Here is a 22565-nt window from a genome sequence, read left to right as displayed (position 1 = left end):
TGTTTCTGTTCCTTCCTTCCCTTCCCTTCCCTTCCTTCCTTCCTTCCTTCCTTCCTTCTTTCCTCCCTTCCTCCCTTCCTTCCTTCCTTCCTTCCTTCCTTCCTTCCTTCCTCCCTCCCTTCCTTCCTTCCTTTCTTTCCATTTGGCCCTCTTTCTTCCCTCTTTAAAGAGATGGTAACAGCATTCTTTGCCTTAGGAAATGTTTATGGCAAAGCAGAATACAGAGGTCTAAATACTTACCTTGAAAGCATTAGTTTTAAAAAACCTAAGACCCCTGGGACAATTATGTCCATGGTCTTTGAGAATAGCACAAGAGAGTCTTTGAGAGGCTATGGTAAATAGGCCCTGTGCCCTTCATTCTGCTCTTTAGTAGCTCCTCCATAGGAGAGAAAAGATCTCAAAGAGCATACATAGCCCTAGAACATGGCAGAGATCACTAGGTGAAACGGTAGCTCTAGATCAATGATTGAGACCCATAGACACTCCCAAGGTTCTAAGTGCTTCCTAAGGGAATCTTTACACTGCATGGTGGAGTGGCGAATCAACAAATAAACAAATTCAACTTCCAGCCATTCTGTAAGAATGGCAGTTCAGAGTCTAACTCACAATAATATAAAAGAAAATTAAGAAATCCAGTGTTCTATCTAGGAGGTTGTGGCTGGAGCTTTACAAGCACTCACATGTAGAGCCATTAACTTTTAAATTACTTCTTGTCATGATCAAAATGAGTGCCTAAAACATTGCCTGTGCTACAATCAAGGGCAAAAAAAACTGGTTAGGTTGGCTTTCACCATTAGCCAAAATAAATTCTGGTTTATTCTATTTACCTCAAGCGTATCATTTCAATATAGAATAGCTTTTTTTTAAAAGCTTGTGATCTATTAACAGATAACCAATCAATCCACAAGTACATAGGCAAGATTTCTTCAAAGAAGCCATAGGATCTAACAAATTGGCAGGATAAAAAAAATGTTCCTTTGCTTCCTGAAAAAAAAAAAAACCTTGAATACATCTATTCATGTCAGATTTATCACCTGTAATCTACATTTAGAATCTTTGATAGCAGTAAAACACTAACCTTTTATAGCTTAGCTTTTCCTCACACTCTATGAATGGCTTTAGTGATTTAATCAACACAGTCTTTTATGAAGAGTAGTTAAAAGATCACAGGCGCTCACTAAAAACCAGACCAAACCAAGCCAACTTCAGCAGTAGATTATTTGCATTAATTTAAAAGTGCCTATGGCCTCAACTAAGGCTTTAACATTTCATGCACTAATAAACAGCATTCTCACATTTCAGAAGGACTCAAAAATACCTTAAAACTATTTAACCAAAAGCAATGAAATCACTGAAATGGAAGAAGATGCTAAGTCAACCTGAAGATAGATAATGAGCAAAAAGGAGAAAACTGAGGGTAGAGCTCCATTGTGAGGTACTCTGGGGGAAATAGATATTTTAACTTTAAGATTTCAGTTTCTCTTTCTTGTATCATGATGCAAGCATTTCCCTAAAGTGGAGGCTGAGAAGTGTGGGAAGAATGGGAGAGCTTCTCACCAGATTCTCGGGGCTGTGCAGTTCGTGTGTTGTTGAAGCGCAGCGTGTGATGAGAGATTTAAACATGGCACTGACGATAATGCCTTCCACGCTCTGGGCTGTGGATTTGTTGTCCACCGTGGTGAAATTATTTCCAAACCCAGCCTTGTCTGGAAGCAAAGGCACATGATAAGGGAGTGTTTCCATTAAGCATCATAATGAAAAGGTGAAGGAAATAAGAACTTGGTACCCAGGAAATGGTGATTTACTGCACAAAATGCAGCAACAGAATTAAACACACCTCTGATGGGATTATTGCTGTGCAGGCTTGGGGATAAATGAACAATTCTCCTTTACTATAATATGGTCAACTGCATTTCTGGGGGTATTTTGATTGGTTCTTTTTTTGTGTGAGTATGTGCCACTTCTGAGCCTTAAACTCAGGGCCTGGGTGCTGTCCCTGACCTTTTTTTTGCTCAAGGCTGGCACTCTACCACTTGAGCCACACAGCTCCACTTCTGGCTTTTTGGTTCTTCACTGGTTAAGAGTCTCCCAGACTTCCGGCCAGGGTTGTCTTTGAACCACACAATCCTCAGATCTCTGCCCCGAGTAGCTAGGATTACAGGTGTGAGCTAGCAGCACCCAACTGATTGATTTTATTTTTAGTTAGTTTGACTCATTTTTTGTTTATGTGGCATCAAGGAATTGAACCCAGGGCTGCATGTATGCTAAGAAACTCTATCACTAAGCCACATTCCTGCTTGATATGTTTTAACAAAAAGAAAACTATGGGACCAACTGTGGAGTAGAGTCGTTTTTAACTAGGTGATTTAAAAAAGTACCGACAAGTTGTCATCATGATGGGGAATGAATTTGATTCAGCCTCTTTGGTGGTGAAGAATATTGGTTTGTTTTTTCAGTGGACATTATTTTGTGTTTCATAGTGGAATAGATGAGACCAACCACAAGAGCTAAGTCATGAGCAAGAAAAGGCATGTCAGAGCTCTGCAGAGGCCCAGGGAAAATCAAATCCTGCTCAGAGTATGCACAGAGCTGTGTATGTACATGGAGAGGAAAAAGCCATGGTTTCTCCAGAGCCACCACCTTCTAATGCAAGATACACGTGGAAGACCAGTGTACGATCTAAGGCCATCAACTGCCATGGTATTTTATGCCTATGGAGGCATATTCATAGTGGACATAGGCACTCTGGTCTGGCCAGAGGGCTCCACAGGGTGTTTAAGCACTTGGGAATTGTAGGAAGGCATGTGCACCTCTAAGATTGACCAGATAGGGACATGTGTCTGTCTGATTCATTGTGATCTGTGTCCATGTCTTAAGAATCTGAGGGGAAAAAAAATCTTAAAATCATAGGATTGTTTGGGGTTGGGAACCAACAGGGAGGGAGGGGATGAAAGGGTTGGGTTCAGGGCGATGAATGTGATCATAGTTCTTTATGTACACATGTATGAAAACAGAATGACAACATCAAATGGGGGTTGGGCTAGCCAAGAGGGTGAATGAGGATGAATATGGTTGAAGTAATTTTTACATGCTTGAAGGCAGAACGATGAAATGTGTTGAAATTGTTTTAGGAAAGGAGAAAAGAGAGGCTGGTGAGTAATAGAAGGGGTGAAATTGATTGGAATACATTATACACGCGAGTGAATGCCCCAGTTAAGTCCCTCATAAGTAATGGATGCTAATTTAAAAATCTTGGAGAAAGGATAAGAAAGAGTAAGTAATAAAGGAGATGAATTTGATCTAAGTATATTACATGCATATATAGAAATACTATGATGAAACGACTTTGTCTAATATATGCTCATGAAATCCATACCAAAATAGTGTACTCTGTTAGCAATCTTTTATTACCTGTGTCAATTAACAGAGGATTATCTCTAGGTTTATCTGTTTATCTAGATTTGTCTCTGTTTATCATTTTCGTTTCAAATAACATTAAGGAAGAGAAAAGTATTCGTTTATAATCAATCATTTCTTTTGCTGATCTCAACTATCATATTCACTGACCTCAGTGTTTTGAAAATTTATGGTATTCTTAGCTTAACATGATTCTAATAACATAATTAATCCCCATGAGTTCTACAGAGGAACAATATTTTCTCTTAATATGATGATAAAAACAAAGCTTAAGATATACCAGAAAGAAAGCTGCTTCAAAATCTATCATAAATCCATCAATTACTATTATTCATGCATGACATGAACAATAGAAGTGTACCCTAAGATGTCATTGCTTCTCAAATGCTACCCGAAAATGTGCACTTTACTCAACTGAGGCTTCAGACCTCACTCTTGGTTCAGGGCTACATTTGTATCTGAGTGGTACTGGAAGGGCTCTGTGTCACAAATGCAGGTGGCATTTATTGTCTTCCCCTATAATTTAGGTCTCTACAGTGGAGTTTTCTTAATGCTATGGAACTAGAAGATAGGCGTATGGGAGCCTGGTGCTGGTTGTTCACGCCTGTAATCCTAGCTACTCAAAAGGCTGAGATTTGAGGATTGAGGTTCAAAGCCAGCCCAGGCAGAAAGTCCATGACACTCTTATTTCCAATAAAACTACTCAGAAAAAAGCTGGAAGTGGAACTGTAGCTCAAGTAGTAGAGTGCTGCCTTGAGCCAAAGAAGCTCAGGGACACTGCCCAGGCCCTGAGTTCAAGCCCCAAAACTGGTGCGTGTGTGCACACATACGCACACGGGCACACGTGTGCACACACACACATAATTGCAGGACTACATCTTTTCTGGTTGTAAAATATTAGGTCTATATGTACATTTATCTCAAATTCTTTTAGCTTGTGATGATTACATGTTTTACTTTCTATTTTATTTTGTGGAAAAAATATACCATGCACTTTGCCTAGCCTATGTACTCATTTCTTATTCACTGTGCCTCTTATACCTTGTGCCTCTCATCACTGTTTTGGAAGAAAGAGATCTTTAGCAAATTCTCATTCACAGGTGTAAGTTACCGTTTCAGGTAAGTAATTTAGTAATAAGTAATTTTATGAGGGCAAAGTATATCACCACAGATGATCTGCAAGTATCTTTTCCTTATAATCTATTACATATGCACACATATACACATGCATGTGCGCAGGCATGCACATGTACCCTTTTTCTCTAAATTCCATCTCCTCTAATTTGGTGTGCCCCTTAGACCGTATTTGTTTTACCTCACAGATATTTGCTCCTGGTACCTGGTGTAGGTGTAGCACTACTTACTGTCAGTGACTGGCTCCATACAAAATCCTAGCAAAGCATGCAAGAAGTCCACTACATTATTGAGAGAGTCCTTGTTCACATAGTCCCTCATGGTTTGTCGGAACTGCATCTTATCTAGCTTGTATAGCTTAGTGAGGCAGTTCTGGGCCTGCAACGAAGGAAGGAAAGTGAAAAAGTCACAAGTACCAGCTTAAGCTATGGTTACCCATAGATCAAAGCCTTCAGTAGGCCAAGATTCCCATCCATCCCCATTAGCTAAAACCAGCCGTGCCTGCTGGCCCTTTTGGTACAAGTAAGAAGTGGCCAGAGACAGACTGGGCAGCCTGAGGGAGTTTGCACTGTGTAGAAACACCCTAAAGCTGAAGGTCATGGCTAGTCCCAGGAGAAGCTCATCTTTTCACCACAGTCGAGATTTTAAGATCTTAATGAAAACAAATCAAAGCATTAAATGTAGATAGGGGATAGAATTTGCAGTCCAGGCTTAAAAACCACAAAGGCTCTGCAGTGGGTTAATGCATGCCAACCCAGTGTCTAGCTTTTTTGAATAAAGTAGATTTAATGGAGGGAGTAAAGGGAGAGTAGTAGGAAGTGCTATCGAGCATTCCCTTACAGGGACAAACAGAAAAGGTCCTTAAAACACAGAAGAGTCACTGAGAGTCAAACTTGCTTATTTATGTGATTGCATTTAAACATTCAAGTGTGGTATTTAAACCAAAGTTGGCCTCTGGAATATGAAAAGCAAGTCACCTTTGGCTAGGTCTTGCTACATAAAATAACAATATATTTCTTATAACATGACGAATAATTTTGCCACCTGACAAAGGAAAATGGAATGATTCTCATCATCAAAAATGACAAAGTCATGATCACTGGCTGTAGAAGGCTTTGATGCTGCCTTAAAGCATTAAAGACCTGCCAGCCCTCTCCTATTACCACAAGGAAAATCTCATTTGTGTGGTGTTTTGCTGTTGAAAACAGCATGTCCATGCATGCCTGACTGTCTGTAAGATTTGCTGATTATCCCTTTCATGCAGTTGAGGAAATCTAGGGTTCAAAACTTGGCCCAACTTGACATTGCAAGCTCCACAGAATCTGTGGTTACTTTTCTTATGACGTAGTCTCATTTACATTCAAATAATGACTGTCCTGATCAACTGGGATACCACATACTTCTAAAGATGACTTAAGATAACCGATACTGAACATTTGTTGGTAACTTTAAGACTACTTGTGATTAGGAGGTAAAGGACCTGGTGGTTAATACTTGTAATTCCAGCTACTTAGGAGTTAGATGTAAAGAAGAGCTCAGTGACTGCCAGTCAGGGCAAAAACTTGGCCAGGCTTCCATCTTAATTAATAATCTTGACATGGTGTTGTACATCTGTGACCCAGTTAAAGGATAGGAGGATAGGCTGGCCCAGGAAAAAAATCAGGAGGCCCTACTTGAAAAATAGCTACAGCACAACAGGCTGACCACGTGACTCAACTGGTGAATTGCTTGCCTAGCTAATGTAAGGCCCTGAGTTCAAGCCCAGGTTCTGACAAAAGATAAATTAAAACTTACAATGAAACCTCTTCTATAACTATCCAAAAGATAATTTAAAAAAATTAAGAAGAATATCCCTAACATTGAATGAAATCTCTGGACTGAGGGAAAAGGTCTAAAGATCAAGGAAAAAGTGATCCCAGGAGGAAAACCTCATGTATGGAGGACAGGATAGGTACAGAAGTCATATTAAAGAGGCAGAATTAAAGTCGTGAATTATATCACACCTGTGTAAGGGTGGAGGCAATGTAAGCTGTCTATTGCTTTGCTAATTATCATTTTGACTTAAAAAATGTTTGGCCTCAAAATCTAGATCTTGGTGAAAAACATTTGACTTTCAGGCATTAGAAGTTAGGAACATTGAATATACTCCCCCATATACACAGAATAAACTAAAATGACACAGCATCGATGACTGAATAGATAGATGATACATTGAGCAAGAAACCCAGCATGCTAACACTGTGTGAACATATCATGTCAAAACCTAACACCAAAGCGAACACAGGCTGTCCCAGATTTTGACATGACCCTAAAACTCTGCCAAGATATGCTAGGGGGTCTCCTGGATTCCAATTCTCATTTTCACTAGAATATTGTCTTACAATTTTAATTCATATGAATCCAACCTCCCAGCCTAGGCTTGCTAGAGGTGGGTACTACTCAAGTCGGAAGGGAAAACTACAGACAGTGGAGACCTTTTAAGTTGTGATGTTTTATTACAAAAATGTTATCGGCAAGTCAGAGAGCAGAGTTTCAGGTTTCACACAGTTCAAGGGGGACACGATTTCAGATATCTAGATGTCCAGGGTCATTCCCAAGCAAAGCAGCCAGAAAAATGACTGGCTACTTTTATAGTCCAGTTTTGTCCCAATAAGGGCCATTTTCCACAGTGAAGTAGAAACAATAAAGTCCTAAAGTTTGGCTCTTTAATGTATAATACGTTTCTACATTACTCAGACAGATGATTAAAAAATCACTTGTCACAGGCCATCAGAAGCTTACTGAAGGTATTCATCAAAGTCAAGTTCTTTCAAACCACAATTCACTTATAGTTCTATATGCATCCTTTGACCAACTAACTAGTAGTTGGTCTCTTTAAGCAGGAGGCAAGAGGGTTTTTCCTGATTAAATTTTCATAAGTCTGAGTTTCAGATGTCTTGAGATATTTTGTGGGAATCCTCCCATCCAAAGACAGCATATATATTGCTGTGTAAAATACAGTATTTTCCCGGGAACACTGACCCTCATTGTCAAAGGACTCAGTTCTCGACTGGAAGGAGGAAAGAAGGAGAGGAAATGGAATCTACTTTACTTCTCTTACATTCTCTCGGAATACCTGGTGTCTCAGACGATCTCCAGAGAGCCCTCGGTGTCCTTCCCCACAACCATAGGCACATCCCAAAGACTTCACTATTTTTATGAGCATGGTGAGAGCCAGCCTATGGTTGCTTACAGGAGTGCTTTCATCCTAGCACCATGAGTAGAAAGAAAAGAGGTCTGAGCTCCTTTTGGTACAGGGCTCTAAGTTATAATTACATAAAGTATACATGGTTGTTTTTACAGTGAGTACCCACCATTTAAGAGACAGAACGAAGTTCAACAAACAGAAAGAAACCTATGCATTCTGAACACCATCTGGTGGTTTTAAAAAAGCTGAACTTTTTTCTTGGAAGACATACCTTTACATCCTTGAGAGAGGATCAGAACTACCTAAAAACTATGGGGCTAACAGTGATCACAGAAAATGGCTTTTTTTTTTTAGAAACTACCCCCATCAGCAGACTTCTGAATGCAAAGCAAGGATTACTACTAGCTCTGGGGAACTGGTCAAAGACTGGATCTTGAAATCCTGCAGTGATTTTGTGACAATGTATACTTTCACTGTACTACAATACACATGTATACAGAACTTCATAAACCGTTCAGCTTGACTCCCCTTTTGGCTTTTGCAAAATGGCCTCTGAGAATTGTACCATACTTCCTATTAATTCTTGTGAGCAGAGAACTTGGCTCCTCTAAAAATGAGCTTCCTTGAAGTGCTTCCACAGGAGCAAAAGGAAGTTGTTGGTAAGGAATGATGCTGAGCCCAATGTTCGAGAGCCAGAGCCTTTGATAAGTGGTAGTCAGTCCTCCTAGTTACCTTCAGGCGTCAACATATACACCATAGACCCAAGGTTCCAACTCCTGCTCTCTAATTGATATGATGCTGCATATTAATTGCATGTGGTATCCCACAAATTAATATTTTTATGTTCTCATTTCCTCATCTGTGAATTAAGGATCCTGCTAGCTGCCTTTCCTACTATAGTGTTCAGGACAGAGAAAACAAAATAATAAGTGAGAATTTCTCTACAATTAGACATTTCCATCACTCATATGATCAGATTGGCACATTTGAAACCTCCTGTAGAAAGTGTACTGCAATGTGGGCAGGTATAGCTTGAGGGCTATGTAGATATTATCCTGCTCCTTCATGTGGTAGGGTAGACTTTTCTCATGCTTGTAGTTGGTCCTTTCCTTGTTTGTAAACTTAGGTAGTGGATGAGGTACTAGACCCTAGAGATTCTCCCTTCAGAAATGAAACATGCATTCTCTTTGCTATGAGAAGGGTTATAGAGTGATATCTCTGAGTTGAGTGCCTCTCTAGCTACTCAGAAGACAGAGATAGGGAGGATCATGGTCTTATGCCATGGTCTCATCTGAAAAACATGCAAAGTAGAAAGACTAGAGGTGTGATTCAAATGGTGAAATATTTGCAAGAGGTCCTTGGGTTCAATCCTTCCTACCACAAAGATCCATAATATTAGCAAAACAAACATTCACCATTATTTTAAGTGGAAAGCACTGATATCCTTTGGAGCACATTTATAACAAATTAGAAAGGTATCTTTATTTGTGAGTGAATTAAAAAAAAAAGCTGAGCCCTCTGGGTAGATATCGTCCTTTGTGAAGAGGCTCTGTGAGCAGAGTTTAGACTGGATCTCAGTCCTCACTGGCCTCTTTCCTCAAGGGCCATTGGATAATTACAGACAACATGGTCACATGCACTGGAATCTCAGAAAATGACATCCTGTGCAAGGGCTTACGTATACTAATCATCATATCCTCCTTTAAAATTTCTCTAGCTCTAAAAGCTCTTTGTAAATATCATTTGAGTTTTTATTACTTCAGAGCTTACAATGTCCTTGGGATTTAGGTCACTTTCATTGGAGAGATGCAGGAAGGTATAATAAGCTAGAGGAAAAAAAAATCAGAGATATTAGATAACAGTCCAGACTCTCTGTACCAGTTGTGGGCAATATAGAAACAGAAACTAAATCTTCCTTTTGGTACTAATCAATTCCTCATGCTCTGGTATGACAGGGTTGTGAAAGTAGATTCATTTTCTGATTCCACGGAAAATAACAGATGGTTTTAGGGCAGAAAAGAGCTTTGTGAATCTCACACACAAGGCACCTGATTTATCATCAGGTTCACTTTATAAACTCTTTGTACTAAGAAGTTTTTCTTAGAATTAATTGCAAACCATTTACATCTTGCTTGCTAGTTTGGAGCCCACATAATCTGACCTAAAGCATCCTCTAATGATCAAAAATGATCATGTTCATCAAGAGAACATTTAAAACTTGTCAGGCTGTAATACTTAGATAATATCTACATATGACCTATGATTGAAGCAGAGGGGAAAATCCTAAAGAAAAGGCTAGGAAACCCAAGAATATTGAGCAAGGATATTGGGATCAGAGGCCATGAATCTTGGGAAGATGTAAGTAAACTAAAAGATGAAAAATACAGACAATAGATACATATTAACTCTACACCAATGGGACTGGAAGGAAAAGAATGAATAAAAGAAGCAGCTCAATAACACTTATCCTATGTAAAAATTTGACATCTTTTAAGGAAAAAAAGAACAATTTATAGTTTATATATAATTTATGAAGGGAGTAGAACTCTGTGAAGTATAATCTTCTACTTGTAAACATGATATGCAGATTATTAGTTGCTAGAGAGCAAATTTGTTGTCAATTTCTGAAAGACATTTTCCAGCTAAGACCTCAAGCTGACATTAGTATGCGTTTCATAAAATTAAGCTGCAGTAATTTGCATTTAAAACTCAAAGCTGGATGCAAATTCTTGCTAAGTATAAAGATCTTAACCTCATGCAGATGGCATGAAATTCAGGTTGCCAAAAAATGAAGGAATGAGCATTCAGGAATAATCAATAAGAGGAAGGCCCAGGCCTCTGGGATGATCTAAGAAGAGTAAGGTTGGGAGCTGTTCCCAGGCTGAGCCATGCTAAATAAACCAACCAAGTAATGATGTACAATTACTTCCTTTCCTTGACTGTGGTTTGAAGCTGGCTTGCTATACATTGCAGCCTAAACTCTTGAACTGGTAGTATTTAGAGATGGACCTATAGGTGATTAAAATAGTAAAATTACATGAGGTCAGATATTCTTGTCTGTTCCCAACAGGATTAGGACTGTATAAGAGACACCTGTTTTTCCCCACACCCTCCCCCATTCTGCATATGCTCAAAGAAGAGGTCACACGAGCACAGATGACTGTCTGATAGTCACCTATAAGCCAAGATCAAGGCTTCAGAATGAAATCCACTTGCTGGAACTTTGACCTCCAGCTTCCTACATTGTAAGAAATAAATTTCTCGAGCCACCCAGCCCAGTGTGTGTGTGTGTGTGTGTGTGTGTGTGTGTGTGTGTGTGTGTGTGTGTGTGTATGTATATGTATGTATATATATGTATATGTATATGTGTGTATATATATATGTATATACCTTGAGCTAAGATCTCAATTACACAGTTCCTCAAAGTCTTGAGAGACTACCCCTGGCAGCTGGCTGAAAATTATGGAAAGGTAATATTATCTGAGATGTTCTCCTGCATTAGGAACGTGAATTTAAGAAACAATTCTATTCCATGGAAAACAATGATTCTGTGAGTTGGAATACAGTCTCATCAGTTTCTATGTATGCTTGCTGAGAAATACTTTCTCTCTATATTTATCATCACTTTCATCCTCTAGGAATGAACTACAGTCTGGGTCCACACATTGTTAGCAAGGACACACTGGAAAAGAAATTTGAGATAGCATTTCATGAGGACAATGAAGGTAAGGTAAGTCATACCTTCTCTTGGTTCTTATTCTTCTCATAAGGACCACCTCCACCTCCTCCACCTCCTCCTCCATCACCTCCTCCACCGCCTCCATCTCCACTTCCTCCTTCTTCTCCTCCACCATCTCCAGCTCCACAAATGGAAGGACCCCCAAATCCACAGGTAGAGCTTCCAGACACTGCTTTGAATTGGAAAGTTCCCTCACTCGGTCTCTTTTCCATGGTCTCGTTTTCCTTGTTTTCACTCTTCTTCCTGTTCTTTTCTACACAGGGCACGACACCAAGCTGAAGCAAGCACTCCACAATGTTTAGTGCCACATCACAGATGCGAGAGCTGATGTCATGGTTAAGCACGAGATACACAGCTTTCAGAACCACCTGCAGAAGGCAAAGGCAAACATAGTAAGTTACTTGCACTCCCTCTTCTGCTTAACCCACCTTCCTAAGCCTGAGTCTTGATATTCAGTTCACTTGGGCATCAATAACACAGGCAAGTTAGCATTTTTGAATCTAAGTTGCACTGGAAATATATTTGAGCTTAGTATAGAGTAAAATCACCAAAATAATTAAAAGCATATATTTGTGTCACTTAAGTATTTCAAAAGCTGCTAAGACTCAGTTAATGCAGAAGCACATTTTAAATCAAAGCATTTAAGTTCTCTGCCTTGCACTTTCCACAAAGAATGACTAAAGAACCATGATTTTTTTTCAAATGTGTAGAATAGAGGAATCTTTTCTCATTTGTGATTGGATAATTATTTACGCTTTAATTTTAAGTACATAATATTTGCATGTTTAAATTACAGTCTTTAATCAACTATAATCTCTTAAATTATTTGCTGAGCCTGGTCTCAAATGTGCAATAAAAATCTTGGTGAACTAGAATTGTAAAATGTAATAATCCTTTTATTTGCTAATAACTATATTCAAGTCAGGAATTCTTGAGGATACAAGCTTAAATCCTTTAAGAACTTCTGTTCATTTCTTTTGGCTACCCAGGAGGTTGGTAGTCTTGTTGCTTATGTAACAAAAAAAAATCATGAACATCTTATATTCATTCTGGGGGAAAAAAGAGGACTTAGTAAACACACACATGTATATTATGCATGTGTATTTGGGACTCACTATTAAAAATATTCTGAGATCATATTAAAACTAATGAAATACTTGACAAAAAAACAAAAGGTGAGTCTGATGGTTGGTATAGGTGTGGAATTTATATAGGCAGCATCTTCAACTTAGAAGCCAATATTTTTAAGAATCTGAATGCCCACCCTATCAACCCTTGCAAAGAGCATACTAAAGAGTCAGTATCTTTCAAGTCTGCATAAGAAAAAATTCTTGCTCCTTACAGAAAGATCAAGCATGCCATTCTTGTGGACGAAGTTGTTGGTCCCGTCGATGTGCTCCGTGTCCTCCAGGTAGCTGTAGTTTATGCAGGAGTCTGTGAGGCTTCGAGGAAGGTTTGCACACGCCAGAGGTTCATGAGGCATCTCAGGGATAGGCACCTGGCTACAAAGCTTCCTCATATGTTCACTGAAAAAGTCTGCATAGCCTACGTTGAATGAAGCCAGTGTGGTATTGAAGGTTGCAACTGTGATAGTAGAGATCTGGGATCGCACTAAGAAAATGAAAGCAATGTGTCATTTTTCTTTGGTTAACCTGAAGCATTAGCTAGACAATGATGCTATTTAAACCATGAGCACAGACATAGCTGGAGCTTTAATAGATACCTGACTTCCAGGCTTAAGGCTGTTCCCAACTCCCTTGGAACTGCAAGAGCTGTTAAGACTATGCAATAGTGGCTAAATACATAAAGGTTACAGAACAATTGGAATTGATTTATACCTAGCATCTTAGCTACAGAGGGCCTGAGATCAAGAGGACCACAGTTCAAAGCCAGTCCAGTCATTTAGTGTGAGAGGCCATTCCTAATGGAGAGAAGCTGACACGGAGACATGTCTGTCATCTCAGCTACGACAGGCAGCATAAAGCATAGGATAGCAGTTCAGACCATTCAGGGCAAAAGTGAGAGACCTTATCTCAAAAGTAACCAGAGCAAATAGTACTGGGGGCATAGATCAAGTGGTCCAACGCCTCTCTAACAAGCAAAGATAGGGCTTATAAACTATTTTATTTTCATCTAATGGATTAAGGAAAAACAAACAATAATAAATGGTTCTCTAGTGAAGTACTTATTAATCCTAGTTACTCAGGAGGCTGCAATCTGATGATCACAGTTTTGGAGCCAGCATTGGCAGTAATGTCCACGATGCTTAGCAAAAAGCTGGAAGTAGAGAGATGGCTCAAATGCTAGATGACAGGCATTTGAGTGAAAAAGCCAAGTGAGAACATAAGGTCCTGAGTTCAAGTTACAGTATTGACACACAATACACACGTACCACACACACACACACACACACACGTGTGTGTGCACACACACAGAATTCTTCTTTGGTTAAAGATAATAAAACATAAATTTGTGTTGTAACTAACAGATGTCAGTCAATACATGGAATACAGTTCAAAGAAAAAGGAATTTGAACTACGCTCCTGTGAGAGCATAAAAATAAGGAAAAGAATCAACTATTGTGTTAAGAGACGAAGCACCTGTTTGCTTCATATAGTGCACTGAGCTGAATCAGAATCTGTCTGAAGAGGGGTGGGGTGGCCTTGGGGTCACTGATGGTGTACGCCTCACCCCCCCCACCATCTGAATCCACATGTTTCCCAAGATCTCAGCTGGGGTGGGCCTGTTCTCTCTAGAAGTATGGTATCCATAGTGCAATGTCAGTCAGCTTGTGCTATTAAGCCTGTGCTAAGAATGGCCAACATTTTGTTATTTCCCTTTACAACTTCAGGGTGGGGGGAGGGAGGAGTTGGGGAGGTGGGAAGGGAAGGGATGGTAGGGGAAAAACAAAGGAGGAAGTGACAATGCTCAATAGGAAATGTACTCATTACCTTACTCATGTAACTGTCACCCCTCTGTACAGTATTTTACAATACACACACACACACACACACACACACACACACACACACACACACACACACACACAGAATGGCCCACATGCAATATAATAATGTGAGAGTTCAGGTTTCCAGAAGACACAAGGATGCCGAGAACAATGGAAATGGAACTTGGGGAGGGGGGAGACTGACCTGCCCACAGGCCCGCCCAGGACTCACCTTCCTTGACGGTGTTTTCCCCGTGGCTGTTGGAGGGGTCGGGCAGCTCACTCACCAGCGTGTGATGCGAGTGGGAGTGCCGCGCGCTCAGGCTCTCCATCTCTGTGGCTGCGTCGGAGCTGCCTCTCCGGGTCAGTTTTCCTGAGATGAACAAGAATACCACAAGAGGGTTGGAAAATCTAGAAGACTCTCTATTAGGAGATTGTTTATTTTGTCTTTCCAGAGGACAGCAACGAGAGGACATGAAGAAGAGCAAACAGCCAAAATAGTGAGAGCTGAACTTGACTGGGCACGAGTTCAGGTCGGCATGCTAAATGACACTGTTTGCGATCAGGTCAGCTCCAATCGAAGCCAAATGTCAGAAACCATCTGCTGTGCCCAGCTAGCTGTCAGCTCCTGATTTTAAGCTGGTCTTTTTATTATGCCCTTCATAAAAGAGAAAATTTTTTTCCCTTTGATTTGTTTCTTTCCTTATAAAATAACAGAGCTAAATAAAAGCTTGTCTTGAGATCAACAAATGAAACAATGCACCAAACCCTGTAAAGGTTTCTGCAGCTAGGATAATGTAAGAAATAGGGTCATTACCTGAGTATGCAGATTTCTCACATAATTAAGTTAATTGTGTGAAGGCACAGCATTATTTCTGTACTAGGGAACCTACAATGGGCCCAATTTTCTCGTCTCAACTGTTTGTGGGAGATGCAGATGTGCCAGGTTCGCCCTCAATCAAGATTCCTAAATAGGTCATGTGAGCTCTGCCCCACTTGGAAGGCCTTGGTGGTCACCTAAAATAGTAGTTTGCCAGCCTCCTTTTTCAATGCCACGTCTGTCTTCTCCAAGCCCAGAGAAACTTCCAAAGGAGAAGGTGCTGCGCGTGGGGGACACGTCCAGATGGTCCTCATGAAGCAGAAACGGCACACCCATTCGTCGCGGCCTCCTCTTCCCTGTATGGTGGTATGGAATGGAGCCTTTCCTCTCTCGGTCTTCTTTTCGACTCTTGAACTGAAATGATGAGATAAGAAGGGTAGGCAGAGGGCAATGAAGTCTCATGCTTTGAGGTAAAACAGGAAATGCTCTAGGAAAAAGAGTTCCAGGAAGTCACTGAAAATCATCCAACAGAAATCAGAAACATTTCCCTGATGTATGAAAAGAGCAAAAGAAACTAAGACAAAGGTCATACATTCTTATATTTTAAATAAATTTTTATTGTGAAAATATCGTACAGAGGGGTTACAATTACATGGGCAAGGTAATGAGTACATTTCTTATCAAGCATTGTTGCCTCCTCCTTTGTTTCCCCTTCCCATCCCTTCCCATCTCTTCATCTCCTCTCCTCTCCCCTCCCCGCCTTGGACCCCATGCACCAAAGTTGTAAAGTTCGTTTTTCGATATAACATCTTGTACATCTCATTGTTGCAATGAGTCCACCTCTATCTCTATTTAAACAATTTGTTTTTTTCCTTCCCTTCCACAAATTATATCAACATCAAATACCGTGGGGGAGGGACATACAAAGCAACAAAGAAATCATCTTATAAATCGGTTAGAAACAATAGCAAGAAAGAAAAAAAAACATTTGAGTCCTTATCTTGGGGTTCACTTCACCTAACATCAACTTATCTGACCGTTTCTGCTTGTCTCAGACATATGCTAGTTATTGCAAATAAAGGAAACCATGGGACCTATGTGTCATTGGGCCTGGCTTACTTCACTTAATATAATTTTTTTCAAAATCTTGATATTTCCTAACAAATGGGGCAATGTCATTCTTTCTGATGGAGGGATAGAATTCCATTGTGTATATATACCACACAAGTCATGCATTCTCTTGGTCTTTCTTTCTAGCTAGGTTCCCATAGTGTTTCTCAAATGCAGTTCCTGGACCAGCAGCATCATGTGTTAGAAATGCAATTTGCAGATTCAAACCCAGACATACCCCATCAAAAACTCAGAAGGTGAAGCCCAGCAATCTGTGTTTTAATAAGCCCCAAAGTTGACTCTGATGTCCACTAAAGTGTGAAAACCTCCGGTTTAGAACACAGGATTCCTAAGTGACCATTGGATTCACTTCTTTAAATGTGCATCACCGCTCATAAGGAGAATTAAAGATGATACACAGCATGCATTGGTACAATCTCATGTTTCCTATCTAAAAAGTATAACTAGGAATTATTCTATTGTTCGGATAATATTAAAAATATACCTATGCCTAGGTCTTTCAGCAATTCTGATTTAATTATTTAGTCAGCCCTGAACATTTGGATTTTATTTCATTTTTTTGCCGGTCGTGGGGCCTGAACTCTAGGCCTGGGCGCTATCCCTCAGCTCTTCAGCTCAAGGCTATCACTCTACCACTTGAGCCATAGCACCACTTCTGGCTTTTTCTGCTTATCTAGTGCTGAGGAACAGAACCCAGGGCCTCATGCATGCAAGGCAAGCACTCTACCTCTGAGCCACCTTCCCAGCCCAATGCTTGGTTTTTTTAAAAGCTCCTCAAAGCTGTCGTGTGCAAAAAAAAAAAAAAAAGACAAAATATCTCTTTTATCTCTCATGTGATCAGTGTGTTTTAGAAAAAGAAAAAGCTAAAGTAATTGGCTACTATTTCATTATTAATAAAGGCAGATAAATCTGCTACTTAGCAAAAAGGTAATATCATATATAAATATGTTCTTCATTGACATAATTAATGCTTTTGAAAATGAGACAATGAAATGGCTACATCTGAGTCTACACATTATTTTCTATTTTTATTAGTTCCACATACAGATAAGAAAAGCGGTAAATTCAGAAGAACATGATCTAGTTAACAAGATGACTTTTTTAAAAATTTGGGTTCAATCTCTGGCACACAGAATAAAATTTCTAAGGATCAATTTCTTCTCCACAAAATAGGCAATATGGATCTTATTGCATTGAGAAATATTTATATCAAGTATTGATAAACTGAGTTGAAGTTACTCTCACTGCACCACAACTACTCCTCCACGACACACCCAGTGTAGCGGATGAGTCGTCATGACAACCCTGTGGACCACTTAACATGGGAAGCACTAAATACATGCAAAGGGACGTGCACAGAAAAACAGGCCACACGAGAGCAGTGATGGACCTGAAGCTGAATTAGCCTCCCTTTCCTACCTTACCTCATGCTGCGTAGCTTGATCAGAAGGACTTGATCCTAAGTGGGATTCATCTATCAAAAAGCAGTTTCATACCCATGTATTGAATGGTTCTACTTACCTTTTTAAAGATGTTCATGCCCAGGTCTGAAGAAAGATCGGGAACTGCAGATCTGCGCAAGTTTGTCAAGGAAACCTTGGAAAAGGCTTCAGGGCTGAGAGATTTTTCGTCCTCGTTACACTTCATGGTGAGATCCTTAACAAACAGTTGTAAACAATGATAAAGGACTCTGGGATGTGAACACAAATACTTTTCTTATTCTGATGTCACCTTTTTAATATGGACAAGTTTTGTGTTTCAGGACCTAACCTATCCAAATTTACATTTCCCCAAACCACTGGAAAATCCTAAGTCTAAATTTTCTGTACGTTTTCAACAAATGGTGTTTCCAAGAAAGAGGAAAAGAAGAGGTGTTCAATGGCCACTAGGTGATTGATTTGTCAAAAAGTAATTAAAACTTTTGTTGGCACTATTGTGATTTGAACTCAAGACCACACTTCCTAAGCAAGTGCTCTACCACTTAAGCTGTATATCTACTTCTCAAAGAAGGATGTCACTACCTCAGTACACATTCAGTCTCCTTCTCTGAAAGACTATTATAAGTAGCACAATTACATGTCACAAAGCAATGATTATAATAATGACATCAAAACACTGAAAATTTCTGACTTATGAAACAAACACTAATCATATTCAGTGATCATTGAATTAAATCATTAGATATTTAATTTCAGATGATATCTAGGATCAACAGAGTATGTATATTATATAGTATATATAAAGTATTCATTTTATATGCTATATATTTATATTATATATTATATTATATATCAGTATGCTGTTAACTAGTATTATGACTATCCAGAAAAACCAAGCTTTCAGTATTAGAATAAACAAAGGCTAATAAACAAAGACTAAATTAGTGTGTACACGAAGCATTTCTTTCAACAGTAAATTAAGAATGAAAGGGTCCAACTGTGAGAGACAAAAAGGAAGGAGGATGGTTGGATTATTACCCTCCACTGAACACTGGAAACATGGTGAAGGGGGAATTAATGGGTTATAGATGAAGTGGTTAGCTCCAATGACAATGGCATGGATTGGGTTTGTCTTACTTGGGTTTTGTGAGTGTTCACTAGCGAGGGAGCTGCCGCCACCATGGAGCTACTCCTGGGTCTGGGCAGGAGAGGAATATCTGGCTCCGGGGGCTTCTCTGGCTTCTCTTCCAGCATGTGTCGCAGTCTTTGTAGGTAGTACATGAGAGACCACTGAGTGCCCTCCTCAGACCAGTGCGGCTGGAGCAGGCAGCGAAGGACAGCAACATCAAAGTAGGTGGCATAGCGGGACCTTTGACATGGAGGTATCACCAGAGAGGCCCTGCTCCCAAAGGCAGAAAGAAGATATTTACACCAGCATCAAGTCTACAAAGGCTTAGCACTTCATGGCTTACATGTTTCTGACTGTAGACTACAGGAAAAGGAAATGCAAAAACAATTAGTACAGTTCAAACACAAACCCAGGACATAGCTAATGCCCTGCATTTTCATAATAAGATTTTCATAATCTTTCTCTTCCCTTCTTGTGACACAGCTCATATCCTGTTAATTCTTCTCTTGTAAACAGTACTGCCTGATGTCTTGAGTGGCAATTACCCACATATACAATTGGATTGGAATTTGAATGCTATCTTACAGTCTTGAATTTATTTTTCAGTATGGGGTGTAAACTCAGGGCCTTATACTTGTTAGTCAGGTACCCGACTCTTGAGCCATGTCTCCAACTCTAAATCCTAAATATTTTGACTGACAACTAGAAAACAAAGTATAAGTTAAAGTTCAACGACAACAGTGCTACAATACTGCATTGTTGAACTGAGTTGGAAGTCATAGAGCAGAACTATCTACAATATCTTACGTTTCCATAGATGTTTATGCCAGAGTTAATATTTTCCCCCCAAAGAACTAGAAGTTGCTTTGTGCGTTACATTTGAAGCCTCCTTTGAATTTCATAGAGACTCCTTCCAACCTCTTCATACCCTCTTTACCTATGGTCACTCTCATCCCAACCCCTAACAACTCTTCTTAGATTATTGAAGTTACTTCTTTTACGTGTCTGCTACTTCTCTTCTTCCTCCACTCTTCTAGGTAATCCCTTCCCTTTACAGTGGCCAATAAGCTAGCATAGCATGTGCCTTCTATCCCAATCTCATTTTCTATCATCTGTACCCTAGTGTGCCAGTTAATCATTTTATTGCCCCACAGTTTAAACCCTCTCTTGTGTAGTAAATAATGTATTTTAATAGCTTCTCAAATTATCCAATGTTCTACGTGTTTCCTTTCAAGACCTTGACTGTTTATATGTCTAAGACTAGTTTGAAAGAGTAATAACCTTGATTTTCATTTCTATCCAGTTCCTAAGAAGCTTCTTTATTTTCCATTTCCCTCAACTCACTGGAGTTCTCTTTCTTAAAGAGGCATGACCAAATATACTCTTCTAAGCCTATCATTTTAACCTAAAATAAAAGGAAATCTTTTTTTCAGCCTTGGATTTATAAAGAAAAGACAAAGCATGAGGTTGGCTGACTACCAGCTGTGTAATTTTAGGTCTTCAAACCTTCATGACAATCATTTGACTTATTATAACAGCTTGTGAAGACCCTTATTTTCTAGACTAGACTTCTGGGACTAAGGCAGATACTAGTAGTTCAACAAAATTATTTCCCTCCTTAAACCAAATGAAATGATTAAATAGAAGACAACCACACCAAAGAAACATGTGTGCGTGATTTCTATCTTCCTGACTGGGATAGTATATTAACAACCTCATTCCTGAAGCTACTAAGGACCTCTCTTTATGTCCTCCTCTACACACTGATTTTATTTAACTGTAGATAATTACTAACTGTACAGTTAAGTGCTGTAGACATTAACTACTTTCTAACAGAATTTGTCAGCTCATTTCATGATGTACTACAAAACAGTAAGACTCTTTGCATATAAGTCTGACCAGATGCTAAAACATGTCTGTGATCTTATTAATGAAAATTTCAAATGTATAATATTGGAAGAGACCATTTGAAACAACAATGACTCAAGTAGCTGTATGTAGCAAATAATTATAATGAGAAGTGCTTTCATTTATGGTGTTGAGTTATATGACTAAAGTGTGAGGTATACTGGCCAAAAAAGCAAGAATGATCAATAATTGGTTTTATTTCATTCAAGACAGTATCATCAGAAATAATAATTTTATCAGAAAAAAATTTAAATTCATTAACAGACATTTAATAGAAAGATTTATGGATAAAAATATTATGTGGAGACTCTCATAAGATGTAAAAATTTTTTCCAATTGTAATATTCTATGATACTATGATTTTATAAGTTATTTGATAGAAAAATTTTATGAAAGATGATCAATACACTTCTTCTAAATACTATATACATAAAATAATGAAAAGAAACACACATCTAAAAGGTATAATTGTTATATCTACCTGACGAACTCAGATGAGTTTTACTTCTTCCTCAATTGTTAAAACATTTAAGTAATTTCCTATGTAAAATTATCTGGTAAAAAATTTTAAACAGGTAAGAATTGCTTTGTTTTTTAGGCAACAATGGCATTGGGAAAGCACATTACTATTAATGTATGTAGGGAGATGATAATAAAGTGTTCCAAAGAAAAGCAAGCACTCTGGAAAATAACACCACCTATCTGGTGGAAAAGAACTGCAGAAGTAAGTCTGACCCCAGAAAGAATTTAATGAAGCATAGCTTAAATGTATGCACATGGTAATTACAGATGAATCCTTGCATCAATTTAGGAAACTCGCTACCTATTTCATGATTACAGAGAAGAGTGATGTTCTATTGGTTCAAGGTCAAAGCAAAGCGATGATGAATTGGATTTTTAAAATATAGGTTGACAGCTTCTCCTGCTTGCACTGGTTTGCTGTTAGCATTCTTTTCATTTCTAATAAATCCAAGAACTCCTCCATCAGCGATAGCATTTTTGAAACATCTAACTATGTGCATAATTTCCATGGTAACAAGCCACTGTAGCTAGGCAGAGAGAAAGCACAATTTTTCAAGTGCTGGCAATTCATGTCTGTTTCACACATGTGGGTGCATGTATGCCAGATGAGGATGTGCAAAGATGTGTTAAGAAATTAATACATGTGCAGATGTTTGAGTGTGGCTATATCAGAGAACCAGAAATAAAACAATAAGGCTAGGTCCTTTCACAAAGAGACATTTTGGACTTTTTAACAGGTTTGGCTTTTATTTTTTACATAGGCACATTGAAGTGGAATCATAGTGGAATCATAATTTGAGTTTTTTATAGAACTGAAATATATTTAATGTTTATATTTGTAATTTCTAATGGTTAAGAAAAATGATGTAATAAACATAATTTTGTGGCTTTTGTGTCCTGAAGATTTCATCTTTACATTTGATTTTTTTAGGTAGGCCTAAGCTTAGCATTTGAAGTAAGAAGTTACTTACTGTTAGGTTAAAATAAAAAGAACATTTTGGAATTTGTATAAAACAGAATCAGTGCAGGAAGAATATTTAACAACTGATACAAAGAATAGGTAGCTATAATCTTTATAATGTAGGCAAAGATACCCAACAGAATCATTGTTTTCCATTATTATTGTTTATTGTAGTTGGCTGCTAATGATCCCTGCCTCCTGGCATTCATACAGTGTGGTCCCCTGCAATAC

The 22565-nt window shown here is 38.9% G+C and overlaps 1 protein-coding gene across 4 annotated transcripts in view; it reads right to left on the bottom strand.

The window, feature by feature from the left end:
- Unc80 (unc-80 homolog (C. elegans)) overlaps positions 1–22565 on the bottom strand; it is a 183303-nt gene that overhangs the window by 137938 nt on the left and 22800 nt on the right. For 3 of the 4 annotated variants that reach the window (XM_013010840.1, XM_013010826.1, XM_013010833.1), the window contains exons 8-16: positions 18952–19213; positions 17897–18031; positions 15442–15658; positions 14657–14797; positions 12820–13088; positions 11480–11845; positions 7652–7798; positions 4782–4929; positions 1558–1706 (exon numbers count right to left, since the gene is read on the bottom strand). In XM_013010840.1, the coding sequence (XP_012866294.1) occupies positions 1558–1706; positions 4782–4929; positions 7652–7798; positions 11480–11845; positions 12820–13088; positions 14657–14797; positions 15442–15658; positions 17897–18031; positions 18952–19213 (1834 nt within the window). The remainder of the gene's footprint in view (positions 1–1557; positions 1707–4781; positions 4930–7651; positions 7799–11479; positions 11846–12819; positions 13089–14656; positions 14798–15441; positions 15659–17896; positions 18032–18951; positions 19214–22565) is intronic. The other variant, XM_013010848.1, reaches the window with a different exon arrangement.

The sequence above is a fragment of the Dipodomys ordii genome, unplaced genomic scaffold, assembly GCF_000151885.1.
Source record: "Dipodomys ordii isolate 6190 unplaced genomic scaffold, Dord_2.0 Scaffold1, whole genome shotgun sequence".
Lineage (NCBI taxonomy): Eukaryota > Metazoa > Chordata > Mammalia > Rodentia > Heteromyidae > Dipodomys > Dipodomys ordii.
Note: the sequence above shows the minus strand (reverse complement) of the source record. Positions and strands in the feature narration are given on the sequence as shown.